The 14,225-nt window shown below is 34.9% G+C and overlaps 1 protein-coding gene across 6 annotated transcripts in view; it reads left to right on the top strand.

The window, feature by feature from the left end:
• The window catches only part of CFAP20DC (CFAP20 domain containing), an 88,792-nt gene that overhangs the window by 37,339 nt on the left and 37,228 nt on the right, over window positions 1-14,225 (top strand). For 3 of the 6 annotated variants that reach the window (XM_075514234.1, XM_075514233.1, XM_075514236.1), the window contains 4 exons: window positions 2,730-2,866; window positions 4,044-4,242; window positions 4,806-4,952; window positions 10,458-10,789. In XM_075514234.1, the coding sequence (XP_075370349.1) occupies window positions 2,730-2,866; window positions 4,044-4,242; window positions 4,806-4,952; window positions 10,458-10,789 (815 nt within the window). Of the gene's footprint in view, window positions 1-1,226; window positions 1,277-2,729; window positions 2,867-4,043; window positions 4,243-4,805; window positions 4,953-10,457; window positions 10,790-14,225 lie in introns of those variants that run through there. The other 3 variants (XM_075514235.1, XM_075514239.1, XM_075514237.1) reach the window with 3 other exon arrangements.

Raw genomic sequence — 14,225 nt, forward strand, 5'->3', positions numbered from 1 at the left:
TTACTACAGTTTTTAATTTACCCCTTACTCTGTACCACCTTTTATGAGTCATTGATTCATCATACTAAAACAGGGTAGTAGGACATCTTTTGAGAAGGAAGTAGGTCTGAAGTAGCTTAGAAGTGGGTGTGAACAAAGAAATTAGACAAAGAATCCCTTTCCAATACATCTTCATCAGTGTAGGCAATGTTAGAAGTGGTGCTGTAGATAAGGAAGATACGTTTTTATTCCACTGTTCCAGTCTTGAGGATTCTCATCTTTAGTGTTTGAATTCAGTGAATAATCATTTCCACCATTTCTGTTAAAATGCTCTGGAAATACATGTGCAAAGTATTGACCAAGCGAATAAGATCAATTACAGGGAATGATAACTACTGTTGAAGTTTAATACTATAAAAGACAAGACTATTACAGCCAACAGTACTATTTAAGGTGTAGCATCTCATGAAACTCTAAAGAAAAATAAACTTTGAAAGAAGTATTTCTTTGAGAACAACCCTGATAATATGAAAGGTTTAAGAAAATACTTTTTAAACTTCTTTTCTTCTGCTTTTACCACAATATGAAAAAAACAACTCATGAAGACTTTATCATCCGCACTAAGCTACCATGCTGATGCTTTTTCAAGTTGTTAACTTTTGCTCTCTCTTGATATACCTCATTAGTAAAGGCAGTCTTTGTCCTACAGCAGCTGAAATGTATAGGAGGGGTTTTCAATTTTTGCTTAGAGTAAGACCCTTCATACATCTACCTATTTAAATTACATTCAGCTTTTTTTTACATGCAAGTACCATTTTTGTAATATTAAAGGGCAAATAATATTTTTAGAGTATTATTGCCCTACAAGTAGTCAAGCCAAAGTTCTGTTGTGAAGTTTGATTATAAATTTGCCTTTAAAATAGCAGAGGAAACTCTGGAATTCAGTTTCTCAGGGATTGTATTAAAAAAATCAATACTTCTTGGCTGCATTGTCAAAATACAAGGGACTGTAAAACTTAAATTAGTACAATAGTGTGAATGATATATCTAAAAAGAAAAATGAATGTTCATTTACAACAAGACTCAGGTTTTACCATCCGGACTACAAAGATATATAACCCTTAGGTATATATAGTAAAATAATTAATTATAACATCCCTGACCTGCATGAAAATGAAATGCCTTCAGTTTAAGGTTTAATTGTTATTTTTAATCCCATCTTATGAACATAGCATGTATTCTTCCAGGCATGCTTTTCACATTTCAGAAGTTGGCCTTCTTGAAAATGGAAGCTTTGGTATGTTTAAGTGCATTTTAATTGGAAAATGTTCTTTTTATCCACTAAACTTTTTATTTATTTGATAATCAAAAGCCCAAATTATTTTTAGTATCATCAGCTTTTAATTACACATATTATTTCATTATGCCTTCAACACGCTGTTATGTGTAGATGTAGGTAATTAATTGCAGTCAATTAATGTGTTCATAAAGAGAGATTTTCATGCAAATCAGCTTTTATAATTGGAGCTAACAACATCCCAAGGTAGTCAGCATATTAAAGAAATTGATGTTAAACCAAGACAGGTCATCTAATCTTGTGAAATGGCAGCTGTTAGCAGCAACCAAATGTCACATCAGGAAAAGGGGAGGAAGGTAATGGCAGAAAGTGGCTTCTTTTGTGCTTATTAGTACAGTAAATTATGATATTTGGTGGCTTAATGCATGATCTTTTTTTCATTTCCTTGATGACACTGGAAATAAAGCTGATCTTGGAATAAGATTAATTCTATGAAAAATGCTTAGGAGAATCAACAAAATGTTTTATTTCTACTTTATTGCTTTGTGAAGGTGTCAGATCTCTAAAGTGAGATAGCAATTTAACATTGAAGTTGTAGCATAAAAAAATCTTCTGACGTTGTAAATTTTACCTATAAATTAATGTGAAGATACCCTTTTTCATCAACTCTTGAAAGGAGAATTCACTTACAATCTTGGAGAATTAAAAAAGAGGAAAATAGATATTACATGCAGTTCTGCAACCCTGGTCATAAATTTAATACATAATCATTTTACTGTCCTTCCCTTTTAAATTTTTTTCAGAACATTGACCTGCATTCCATGTTTACTTTTTGTTTGTCTTGCAGACTGGTTGGCATTTTCTGTGCTTGAAAAGAATTATAAAAATATATCTACATTTTAAACAGTAAAAACATAAATAATGAAAGGGGTAGAACATTTAACAGGAATAGATATGTTTGCAATATTAGGGCTCAGCCCTGGTAGTAGATTCAGTAATTTCAAAAAGCAAGCTACATGTAAATAGTTCTCTGTCCTGCGAGTAATACCTTGACAGTCTTACCTCAGTTTTCTTGTGTTATTATTTATTTATTCTGTTATTTATTAATTAGAGTTGTTTTTTCTTCCTGTCAGAAGTTAGGTTTTCATGCAAACCAATTTTTTCGTTGTGGTTTATAAATAGCCCCTTTTTAAATAAATCTTTAAATCAAGGAGATTAGAAAAACGTCTGTATAATAGACCAAAAGTTTCTTGCTTGTATATTGACACACTTTTATAAAACGTGCATTTGCTATTCCTACGTATTTCTAGGGATTGTGCTATAAAGGAACATAGTTTTTATGTATGTTTAGTATTCATAGTTCTTTTATTTCAGTTGATTTGAAAAAAGTATTAATATTTATTCTTTGTAGGTACTGTAATTTTTTTTTAAACGATTATTTTTCTTAACTTAGGTAGCTTGGTTAATAGAGGACAAGGCAATATACGCAGCAGTAAAATTCAGGATGTATCACATATTGCATTTGGATCAAAGATCCTTGGGCCACCTCCATCTTCAAACAGAAGAGTCAGTACAAGGGTATCTGGAGAGGTAAGGCTTAAATTACAACAAAACTGCTGGCACTTCTACAAAGGAAGAGATTGACAAGCAGAGGAGTCACGCTAAAGGTTTTTTTTCAGAACCGATGTGAGGCTGTTTCTGGAGTAATGTGTTTGGTCATGGACCCCCAATGCAAGAGTACTGTAATATCCAGTGGGGAGGGCAAGTAAAATGCTTGGGTGGCTACAGCACATGACATGGGTTTGTTTAGCCTGCAGAAGAGAAGGCTAAGGGAGAATCTAGTTGCTGTTTTCAGCTAATGCAGGATTGTAGAGAAGACAGGCCCAGATTCTTCTAAGAGGTTCAGTGAAAGGGCAAGAGGCAGCAGGCCCAAATTGCAGGGAAGCTCTGACTGAGTATAACGGTAAAGTGGTTCAGTACTGGAACGGGGTCACAAGAAGATTGTGAAATTTCAAAACTTTCAAAGGTAACAAAACTTGACTGGAACAGGCTGATCGAATTTCAGCATTAGGCCTACAGAGGTCTCTTCCTACTGAAATTACTCTGTGATTTCTTATCGTTCTTATTTTTCTGAATTTTTTGTTCTAGAGTGCTGAAATTTGTGTGCGTGTGTAAATATTTATGATGCAGAGCAGCAACTCTGCATTTTGGTATGCTTTAAGTGGATGATAGTCAGCAATATAGTAGCTCATATGATGCTGTCCATTACAATGCCAGGGGAAACAGCTGGTCTCGCTCTGCCAGCAAACAATACACAGGTTTTAGGAATCTGGTCAGGACTACAATTCCCAGTTTAACACCATGAATAAAGGATCCAGCCAAAGGAAGTAGACTCTTCTGTAGGAAGTCAAGTGACACCTAAGACATAAAATGAGATTCCTTTCTCTGAAGAAGGACTCCTTCTGAGGTCTAGAATAGCCACAAGTTTCACTGTCTTTTTATCCAGGTAGTGAATTTTAATTTTTTTTTTCCTTTTCTTTGCCTTGTTTTCCTTTCACACAGTGAAAAAAAACCCTGCCTGTTACTAGCCTGTAAAGATTGAAGGTACCACACAGAACTGTACCTACCATAAAGTTTCCTGAAAAGATAACATTTTTTTTTTTTTTTAAAAGATTTGGAAACATTTATTTGAAAAATAAGCTTAATTCAAAATGTGTGTTTACCTTTGAGTATTTTGAAAGCTGTTACGTTTTTGTCTTTCATTAAGAAAATAATGTCTTTCAAGGTAACAAAGACCTGGGGTAGCAAAAGTAATAGATCATACCGACTTCAAAGTTCAGGAAAGGGAACTGAATCCGTACAAGACACTGAGAGATCGGAGTTGTCGTTCTCACCATGCAATGACTCTTTAGATCAAGGAGGCGAAAGAAATGCTCATCAAACAACTAAAGGTGTATGTCAAAATGGTAAGATCATAAAGCAAAGAATATGTGGAGTTTACAAACTGCCAAAATTTTTGCATGATTCTGACTTCAGAATGTAACAATTCTCTGTTTTTCTAATCCTTTATCTACCTTGTTAATTACTGAAGACATTTATATTAAATCATGGCTTATTCTTCTGTATGAGCTTGAATAAATGCTCATTCTCTCTGCAGGCATTCGTATTGTAAGTGTTTGAGCCAGGGATCACCACCTGCTGGCAGCAGCCACAGGTTATAGACATATTCTGCTTTCCCTCATGCCGTGTATGTAACTGGGCTATTGCAGTGGTTCTTGATTATTTTGCAGACTTTTGCAAGCCTGTTTTTTATAACTTCTATGGTTTGCCCTCCTTCCATACCTACTGCTAAATTTTTACTTTCTTGTGACTGTCATATTCCTCCTGCCCTACAAGATTCCCATGCTCTTTGGAAGATGTTTGATTCCCAGGACAATGCTCCATATGCTGTTTTCTTGTGCCTCAAGTAAGAAAAGCACACAATATGAGTGTTCACAGGAATTTCATAAGCTTCTGGGTTGTGTTTCAGACCCTGCAATTCAGACCCGGAAAACCTCTGAGAGTGGAAGAGCAGATTTTCAGCTTGCCTCGCCACGAGGACCATCAGCAGATAAGAACAGTCATAGAAGATTATCTCTGAAAAATGCAGCCAAAAACACATGGGAGATAACCAGTGGTATGGTGCTTATTTCATGTTATTTTACATCTCAGTGATGTGTGGTGTGGGGGACTATCTGTTGTAAATTTCAAAGGACCCAGAAGCAGTTCACATAAAATACAAATGTCTGTGTTGTGGGGGATTATGGAAATCAAACACCCTGCAACAGAATTGCTTTTGAGCATTGATAAAGGTTTGCAGGATTAAGCAGAGTACCAGAGCAGAGTGAATGAATAAAAAAAGAAAAACTCCGTGCTCTCATGATTAAAGGGAAAGAACTAAAAGTAATTTATTCTTTAAATTCCAACTAAATTTAATGCTAAAGACTCCAAACATCAAATGTATGAGAAATTTTACTTGTCCTGGACGAGAGTTTAGGGTATTAATTATGGTACCCATGTAATATCAGGGTTTTTTTGGTTTTGTTTTTGAAGTTCAGTGATGAATTTTCCTTTTTTTTTTTTTCTTATTCACAGAAAGACACCTCAGCTTATGGTTTTTTTCTTTCACACCTATCTGCCAAAAGGTGTGGATATTTTTTGTCATACAGTGTCAATCAACTTGCTTTGCATGTGTCTGGAAAGTACATTATTGTGGCAAAAATAGCCCTTGTCTCTGTGAAAAAGTAGTGTTACTTTCTATTAAAAGGCATAGCCACCATCTTGTAAAGTGGGCAGACTACTCAAATCTGCTCAAAATTGACCAAAGAAATTTTCCTTCACATTGTGAGTTATTTCCATTTTGTTTAATCTTTGGGGTGTTTACAAGCAATTATATACTACGACAATGTCAGTAATCCATAATTGCTGTTATGGGTTTCATAATTTGGCTGAAACAGATGCAAGGTGCTAAGGCAAGTAGAGCCTTCTGGAGAATTTTTAAATTACTTCCTATTTACCTGAATTTTGAGGATTCTGAGGCAGAAATCACTGTCTTGTTCTTCATCTAGAACACCAGGGCCTCTATCTAGTGCTAGAATTTCAGAAAAATGAATCAACACTTGTTATTTTATGTAAATATAAGCAATATGAAAAGACAGAGACTTAGGGCAGTAGAGTGGCATGTCTAAATGCCCTATAGTAAATTGAGAAGCAGAGAACTGAGGAAGAAAGCTATGTATAAACAATGCTATTTTACTGTTTGTGAGAATGAAAACTGTTTCTATATAGTCTTAATGGTGTGTACAAGCAGATAAAGTCATCATGTGGGTTTATAAGTTACAATTCTCCAAACTTTTTTTTCCACATTTTGATTGCTTGGCACTCGTAGCTCAGTTGGTAGATTTCAGGTTGTTTTCAATACATGAGGATGTCTACCTATATGTAGATGACTTAATGGTTTCTTTATCCTGTAGTACTGAATTCGTCTATGTTGAAGAGCTTCCTATAGGCAACCTATTCATCAAGGAAAGTCCTCTTCTATGCTCTGTTCTGAACTTCTTCCCATGTGGGATAAACTTGACCTCAGAGAACGATAGGCATTCTTTGAGGAAAAGTTCACAGAGAAGGGGGGGAAATTCAAAAGCAGAAACATAAAACAAATACTTTTCTAATAAAAGCAAAGAAATTACGATTTCTGTGATAACTGGTGTTGCAGCTGCTGTTCATGCACACTGTCGGGATTGTAACCCCATAAATCTCAGAATCGATGTTCTAGTTAGGAAACCCAAGAACTGATCTTGCCCCATAGTGAACAACCACAAGCTTGGTTCAGTGGTGATGACTCAGCCAAAAGCATAGTCCTGACACTTCTGACAAAGTGTTAATGTACATACACCTCTGACAAGTCGTTGGCACAAAACCACATTCCCCAAGCAAGTGCAAGCTTACATGGTTTCTGGCTCCCTGTTTATGCTGTGGTCAAAACAAGTTATATCAACAAGAATCTATCATACACTACTCTTTTCTTATCACCAGGCATTTAGTATTCTTGAGGCCTGTGCAACCATATCGTATGGTGATCTTGGGACAGTACTGCACTTGTTCTGCCATTAGCTTGCATAAATATTAATTTAAATTTCATAGGGGAAGGGGAGCTTTCATAGAGTTTCTTAGAGGTTAGTCGCTGCTATTTATAATAATACCTTTTAGATTTATTATAGAGCTCAAATCAGCATGGCTGCTGTAGCAGGTGTGCAGTACCTTTACAAAGATAAATTGTTTTTAAGCAAGGGAAAAAATAAAACGAGTGAGCATTGTTTATAATTTGCCAATCTTATTTATGTAATGCTGAAACCTTCATTAAAATGTTAGGCTGCAATTAGAAGCTTTAGCATAAGTCTGTGTGGAAGAACTAATTAGATGTTTAGGTGATCATTCTTGCATTTATCTTGTTTGCTGCAATGTTGTGATTACATAGTAATTTGCATATTTTGCTAAGAAGATAGTCCAAATTGTTCATTACAATTGACATGGAAATGCTGAGTTAAAAGGAAATTCCAGTATAGTTTGTGGTGGAGAGATAATAGGATTTGGTTTGGTCCAAAACACCCCATATCTTTCACTAGTAGACTATTAACAAAATGCTACACTGACGACAGGTTACAGAAGTTGCTGAACTCCGTAGCCAGCGTAAAATGTCATCTTAAAGCCTTGCAGACTTTTCTGTCTTCCCCCTACGTATTTCATTAAGCATAAGTACTGTGGTATACAAACTAATATTTGCATTTTACTTATTACTAACCCAAGTATATTTCTTCAACATCTCTGGAAATGAATGTTGTTCTTTACAGAGAAGGTTAGCCTAAAAAAGCAGAATATTCAGGCTAAATACTATGCAGACACTAAACCTTTTAAAGTTGTTCTTTATATTTCTGAAGTACTTTTGATCTGAGTAAAGACATTACTTTACTCACAATGGTGAGTATACAAAGTATACGTTATATGTCTTGGTCTTAGTCAAGCCACTGCCATTAAAACCTAGTAAAACATGTCTAGATTAAACTGTGGAAGGGTGGGTGCCAGTCTGGTCAGAAGACTGCAGAGTGCTGAGACAGGAAAAACTGCAAAAAATCCAAAAATTCTCTTATCTAGGTAAGTTTTGAAGATATTTTTTGGTTTGAAAAATGCAGCAAGTTGAAAATGTTTATATCATTGCCTTAGAAAAAAAGAATTAAGAGCATTTCAGACTTAGCATCCAGAATAGCTGGGGAAAGGATCTCTTCACATACAGGAGAGTTGTCCAGCCAGTTGAAGTTTGGGGATAAATAACATTTTTGTGGCATTTCTGCATAGCACTTTCTGGAGTTGTGCATGTGGCAGCATCTCCAGGGCCAAAGACATTCAAAACAATTTCAGGCTTGGTGGGCCAGATTCCTACTGGACAAATGATTTGGTACTTTAAAATACTGATTTAGTGCGAGATAGCTTTTCAATCATGTTAGGTCACAAAATCTGTCGGAAAAAAAATTCCTGAGTCTTTGTTCTCGAGCATCCTAATATTGTGTTCAGCTTCATGTGAAAAGTTAATGAGAAGATCCCTCTTTTGTTTCATTTTTATAGGGGAAATGATTAGTTCAGAAATGCAGATTATATAGATATTAAAATACAGTGAAAGCATAAATCTGTGAAATGTGAGTTTGTGATTAATACTGGAGATGTGCAGACAGAAAATTAGTGGTTTTTCTTATGGTTTCAGTTGTTTTATTTGCATACAACCTTTCGCATGTAATTCCAATTGCCTGACTAAGGAAAATATGTTATCAGAGGAGTGTGACACAATCTTGAGTGATCAAAGACAGGAGAATCCTGCTCTAGTATCCTCATTTGAAAAACTTGTGGTTATCGATCAGAACAAAAGGTCATTGGGTGTACACAAATGAAGGGTGGTTCTTAAAAGTTTTGAATCGTCTCACTCATTTCTTGAGGCTCTTGAAAAAATTAGTCCAAAATATTTGTAAAATAAATGGCATTACTTACATGTTCATCTTGCATCTTCTGTATATTTTTTAAATACTTTTTTATGTACAATAGACAATGATCTACCAGATTGTTTTAAACCAGCATGATTATCTAATATAAAAAGAGTTTACTTGAAAAGCCTTGGGGTTTCTAACTATAGCTGGTCTTCATATAGAGACTGAAAATAGTCTCTTCTGGAACAAGTAGGTGCAAGCCATGAATGTACAGGATGGGTTAAGTCCCTACTTTTCACTGGTTCCCAGTACAAACTACTGTTTAGGATATTAACTGGAGTTCGGTAGCTTCCCTAGCTCTCTTCAGTAAACTGGAAATATCACAGTAACCCAGTAAGAAGACAGCTGTTTCTCCTGGTGTTCTCATTCTTCTTTCTTTTGCCTTCATTTATAGTGGTTCAGACTTTTTATCTTTCCCCCCCCAAAGCTGGTGAATCTACCTGAAAGCAATAATTATCTTTAAAAAAACTAAAAAGAGTAGAATACCACAGTAAACTTACTGTCTTTTGTGATAGCAAGCATTTTATTACTGCAGTGCTACTTTATTATTACATTTTTAGTATTTTTTTTATTGAGCCTTTTTTAATACAGCTGGTGATACCTTCGTTTTATGGAGCCAGAAAGTTTCAAGATCTAGTGAATAATCCACAGCACACTACCTTTAATGAAGATAAGGGAGTATTGTATACTTGAGCAATTCTCCTTTTCTCAGATGCTATTTGAGATTGGTTTTAATCAATCAAATTGACATTTTTTTCTATACCATCATTCCAAACAGTAAAATATAAGTTAACAATGAGAGTATAAAAATGGCCTTTTCATGTTTATCTGGTGCACTCAATCTTTAAATCCATTTCTGTAGTTTATTGTTTGTTTTAAAATTGGCAGATTAGTACTGCCTGTATTCAGGGAAACTAGGTGAAACAGATATCTTCATACGTTTTTCATGTCACACTATTTTTCATCAGAGCTGTAGTCTGAAATTGAGATTTAAACCATAAGTTCTGGACATGAAAGAAAGTGTAGAATTTCAGCAATAAAGAAGGAGCAGATTATAATATTATGAACTTTCCACCAACTGTGTGTGATTTTTTTTTTTTTTTTTTTAAATGTCACCCACAAAAAATGCATGTAGATGTGGCACTTAGGGACATGGTTTAGTGGTGGACTTGGCAGTGTTAGGTGAACAGTTGGACTTGATGATCTTCCAGCCTAAGTGATTCTATGAGTCTCTGCCCACAGAAAAAGATCAATAGCCAAATTTAATAGAATTATGTTTTCCTAGAATGAAATTCAGTTGAACAGTTTCAAATCTTAACAGCTAAATAGTTTCAGATTTGCAAATTGCAGGCTTGCATGCCATATATGATAGCCTGTGGATTTTTTGAGCTGTGATCTGGAAATGTTTTGATTAACCTTGCCTCACTTAGAAAGCAGCCTGATCTTTTTCACTGCATCGTCGTCACTCTTCCAGCTGTATAAATCTGATAAGCAGAATGTTTCTGATTTAGAAAAAGTTATTTTGCTGTACAACTTCCATAGAAAAAGAGTGTGTCAGGGTAAAATACAATTTACATATTTGGCATTAAAATAAACATTGTATGTTTCAGATGAATGGGTGTTTCCAGAAAGTTTCACTGAGCCTATTCAGTTGGATAGGAGTGAGCAGTTCGTAGCTACTGAAGATTTAGCCTGCCATAATTTAACCTCACCACAGAATGCCTCTGTTGAACATCACAGCAATGAAACAGATGATCACCAAGTGAATAATAAAGAGATTTTCACATTTTCATCAAGACCTCAATCACCTCCTCATGGGAAGTCTCCAAATATGTCACCAGAATGTTGCATTTTCCCTTTGGATTTGAAGCAAGACAGTAACAGAGGACATGGGAAAACCCAAATTGAGGATAACTTTCAAGGAACTGACAGCAGTGAAGAGGTAGGCCACTTTGTACATGTAATTCTTGATAAAGTAGTCTTCGTCCTAAAACTCCTAGGATGAGATTCTGTCTTCAAGCGAGACAGGATAAATCATCTTTTCCCCATATACCTACAGGTAGATTTGTCTTTGTCAGGTTGCTGTGTCTAACTGGATACAGGAGTGAAAATGCAGGTATACCCTCTGTAACAAGTGGACAAAAGAGACCTAACTCTCTGTCAGCCCCTGTGCTAACAGAGAAATGTGAGTATAGTGTATCATTGCAACAAAAAAGATTTTGGGAAAGCCTACATCATAGATTTGAGCGAGATCCAAGTCTTATGGTTGAGCAACAGTGCAGTAAATAAGGCTTCATTCTGCCTTTTAAAACTGTAAGCAGGGACTCTTTTGCTCACCAACATTGTCGAAAGTGAACTAAGAAATTTCAGCTTTTTAATGTCACTTGATGATTGGTATTTCCGCTTTATATCCTGTCTGAGCTGTGTCAGCATCATTCTTTTGCAATGTGGAAATCTTTCAGCAATAAAATTAATGAAAGAAAAGAAATATTTTTTAACAAATGTATCAGCTGATACTGTATAGAAATTCACCAAATTGTCAATGCACTGAATAGTTGCATTGTGTCATTACAGTAACTGCTAAAAGTTTCTACCTTTATGAACGTTCTAGTATATTTCATTTTTAATTATAAAATCTGTTTCTGAACATTCTAATCTATTGCTCATAGCTGAGAAATAAAATGCAACCAAGTTACATAACAGCAAGATGGACTGAACAGAAATACTACTCTATATTCTGTATTTCTGAGAAACCAAATTGCTGATGCTAATTATAAGAAATAAAAAATTTCTCAGGTTTTTTTTTTTTCTGTAGTTGTGGGGGGTTTCCTGTTATCCGGGGCAGTGTATTATTTATTAACTTAAAGCCATAAGACTTTGTTATTTCAAACAAAGTTCCAGGATTTCAGAATTAAATCAGTTTTAGTCAAGCTAATAGTTCATGAGCAGTGCTATATGGGATACCATTCTGAAGATACAGAACTGTGTGGATTTCAAAGAATTTCTTTGTTTGTTATACTCATGAAAAGCCAGAGAGGTTACTGTAAAAGCTAGGTTAAGAAAGTATTTCCATAACATAAGAATTATGGAAGCTTTCTAGCATTGTCATTTACTCAGCTTCAATAGTTTCCAATTTGATTGCGCTGGGAGGGGTAAAGTCCTTTGTAAAAATATGTCTCCAAAGCAGTGTAAAAATGGCAAACAAAAATGTCTGAAGAAGTACCAAACCGTAAAGGCCGTGCTATGATAAGTGACTGAAAATAAAGTGTCTTTCAAAACACAGTGCGTATGGAATACTTCACTGATGAACTATAAAGCAAGGCAAATTTATATAAATTAATCAAAAGCTAAATTAATCGTTAAACTTTGCTGGTGCTTAAGCCTTTATTGAAGATGATAGCTAACCTTCCACGCCATCGTCCTACCCCAGAGATCCAGTGCCAAGCGCACAAAGAGAAAGCAGTAGCCAAGTACTCCTGCTTTTACAGCACAAGAACATTGGGGCACGACATTAATGGCCATTCTAGAGGCTTGATGCAAGAGAGACTCATAGAAGATCCCTATCTTCTTTAAAAGATTTAAGGTATCGTATAAACGAAAAACTTTTTGACTATGTGCTGGAGGTGTGCTAGGGAACAGCCTTTGTTTCATTCAGTATCTTTGGATGCAAGCTGCATTAAATAGTATCAGCATTGCAGCTGGAGATGCATTAGACTTACAAAGCTAGAAGATAATTACATTACACAAATCTACAGCATACTAACAAATTATCAAGAGTTTTTTTCTCAGTCTAACTACTACATTAGTAATTCATAGTTAAGCCTTTCTTTCATGTGAAAGAAGTCACTGAACCAACAAATTACTTAGCAGTCATATTTTGCCCATATTCATCCTTTTCCTTGTACAGATACATTCTGTGTTGCTTCCTGAAGTCAGCTTTATACTGATAGTCTGGATACACATTTAATATTCAGATTGCTCTACTTTGCATTACTGAAGTAAACTAGAAAACAGTTTTATTTCAAGCAGTGAAAATACAGGAAAGAGGATCCTGGAAAAGTCATGATAGCTGAACATAAGACTGCTAACTTAATAGTATCTATTTTAGCACAGTTTAAGGTATCTTTGCAAAATTGCCAAAATTCTTTAGCCTAACCATAACATGTTTCCCAGTTTACTTCACTTAGATGACAAAGTTTTTGACTAAGTTATGCTGAGTCTTGCAGTGCATTTTAAAAATATGTTAATCTTACATGCTGAAATAAGCTACATTGTTACAGGTTTTCACACTATTATTGTTTCTCATGATCATTGTATTACAGCTTTCTTTGAAATTCAAATACATTATGTTTGTATGTAATACACGTGGATGTGTACACGCTCCTGAACTATATCAAATAAGATGGAGATCTCAACTTACAATTTAAATAATTGCATGTGAGCATGAATTGCCTTTCTCCTGAAAAATATAAGTAAAACTTAGTAGTTTTAATTAAAAAAAAAAAAAAAAAAAGACGACATTTTTGCATATCTTTGTAGTTCAAATATCAAGGTCTGGTAAAAAGTCCAAAAGTTCCAAAAATTTTCCTTGGGTTTTTTTATGTCACTGCATCATGAATTTAAAAATTACAGTTAAAGGGGCTAAATCCCAGTTTCATCCTAGTCTTCATCCTAGTTTTCATCCTTCAATCCCTAGTCTTCATCCTATTTGAAGTTAGTGGAGCTACAAAAGAGAATTATGTAGTTTTTTATTAAATCTGTGGAAAATCAGTATTATCTACAAAAAATATTTACTTAATTGTAAAATATAAGGGACAGGTTATGCATCAGGATAGATTTCAAATAAGTGAACATTGACTCTCTTTATGTTGCAAATACTGAGAGTCATAAGATATGCACAATAACTGCTAGAATTATACGGTTTATATAACTTTTGGCTTTTGGGGAGGAAATGTTTCAGCCTGCAAACTGAAAACAGCAAGTATTTATAAATTCCCTTTGGCAGTTACTAATTAGTCACTGAAATAGTTTGATGCTGTTATTCAATTATCAGAGTCAAATAATCAGTAAAGGATAAAAATTGCTTCTTCTCTTGGAACCATTCACCATCAAGTGATTCACCATCAAGACTTATTTTGTAATTATATGAATGTCCATGCTTTCAGCTCAAATTTCTGTCAGAGACTTTGTATAATTAAACTGTCATGGCAGCATTTACAGATTCTATCAAACCCAGAGCAAAACCAAGAGCTCTTGCTGTTTGCAAGAGTTGTGTGACTGTGGCACGTGTGTCCACATGTCACATAATGCTATGAAAAATGCTGCTTTAAGTGTAACAGGCAAGTTCATTGATGAAGCCTTCAATGAAGAAATTGAGA

This window comes from Mycteria americana, chromosome 11, assembly GCF_035582795.1.
Source record: "Mycteria americana isolate JAX WOST 10 ecotype Jacksonville Zoo and Gardens chromosome 11, USCA_MyAme_1.0, whole genome shotgun sequence".
NCBI classification, from domain to species: Eukaryota; Metazoa; Chordata; class Aves; order Ciconiiformes; family Ciconiidae; genus Mycteria; species Mycteria americana.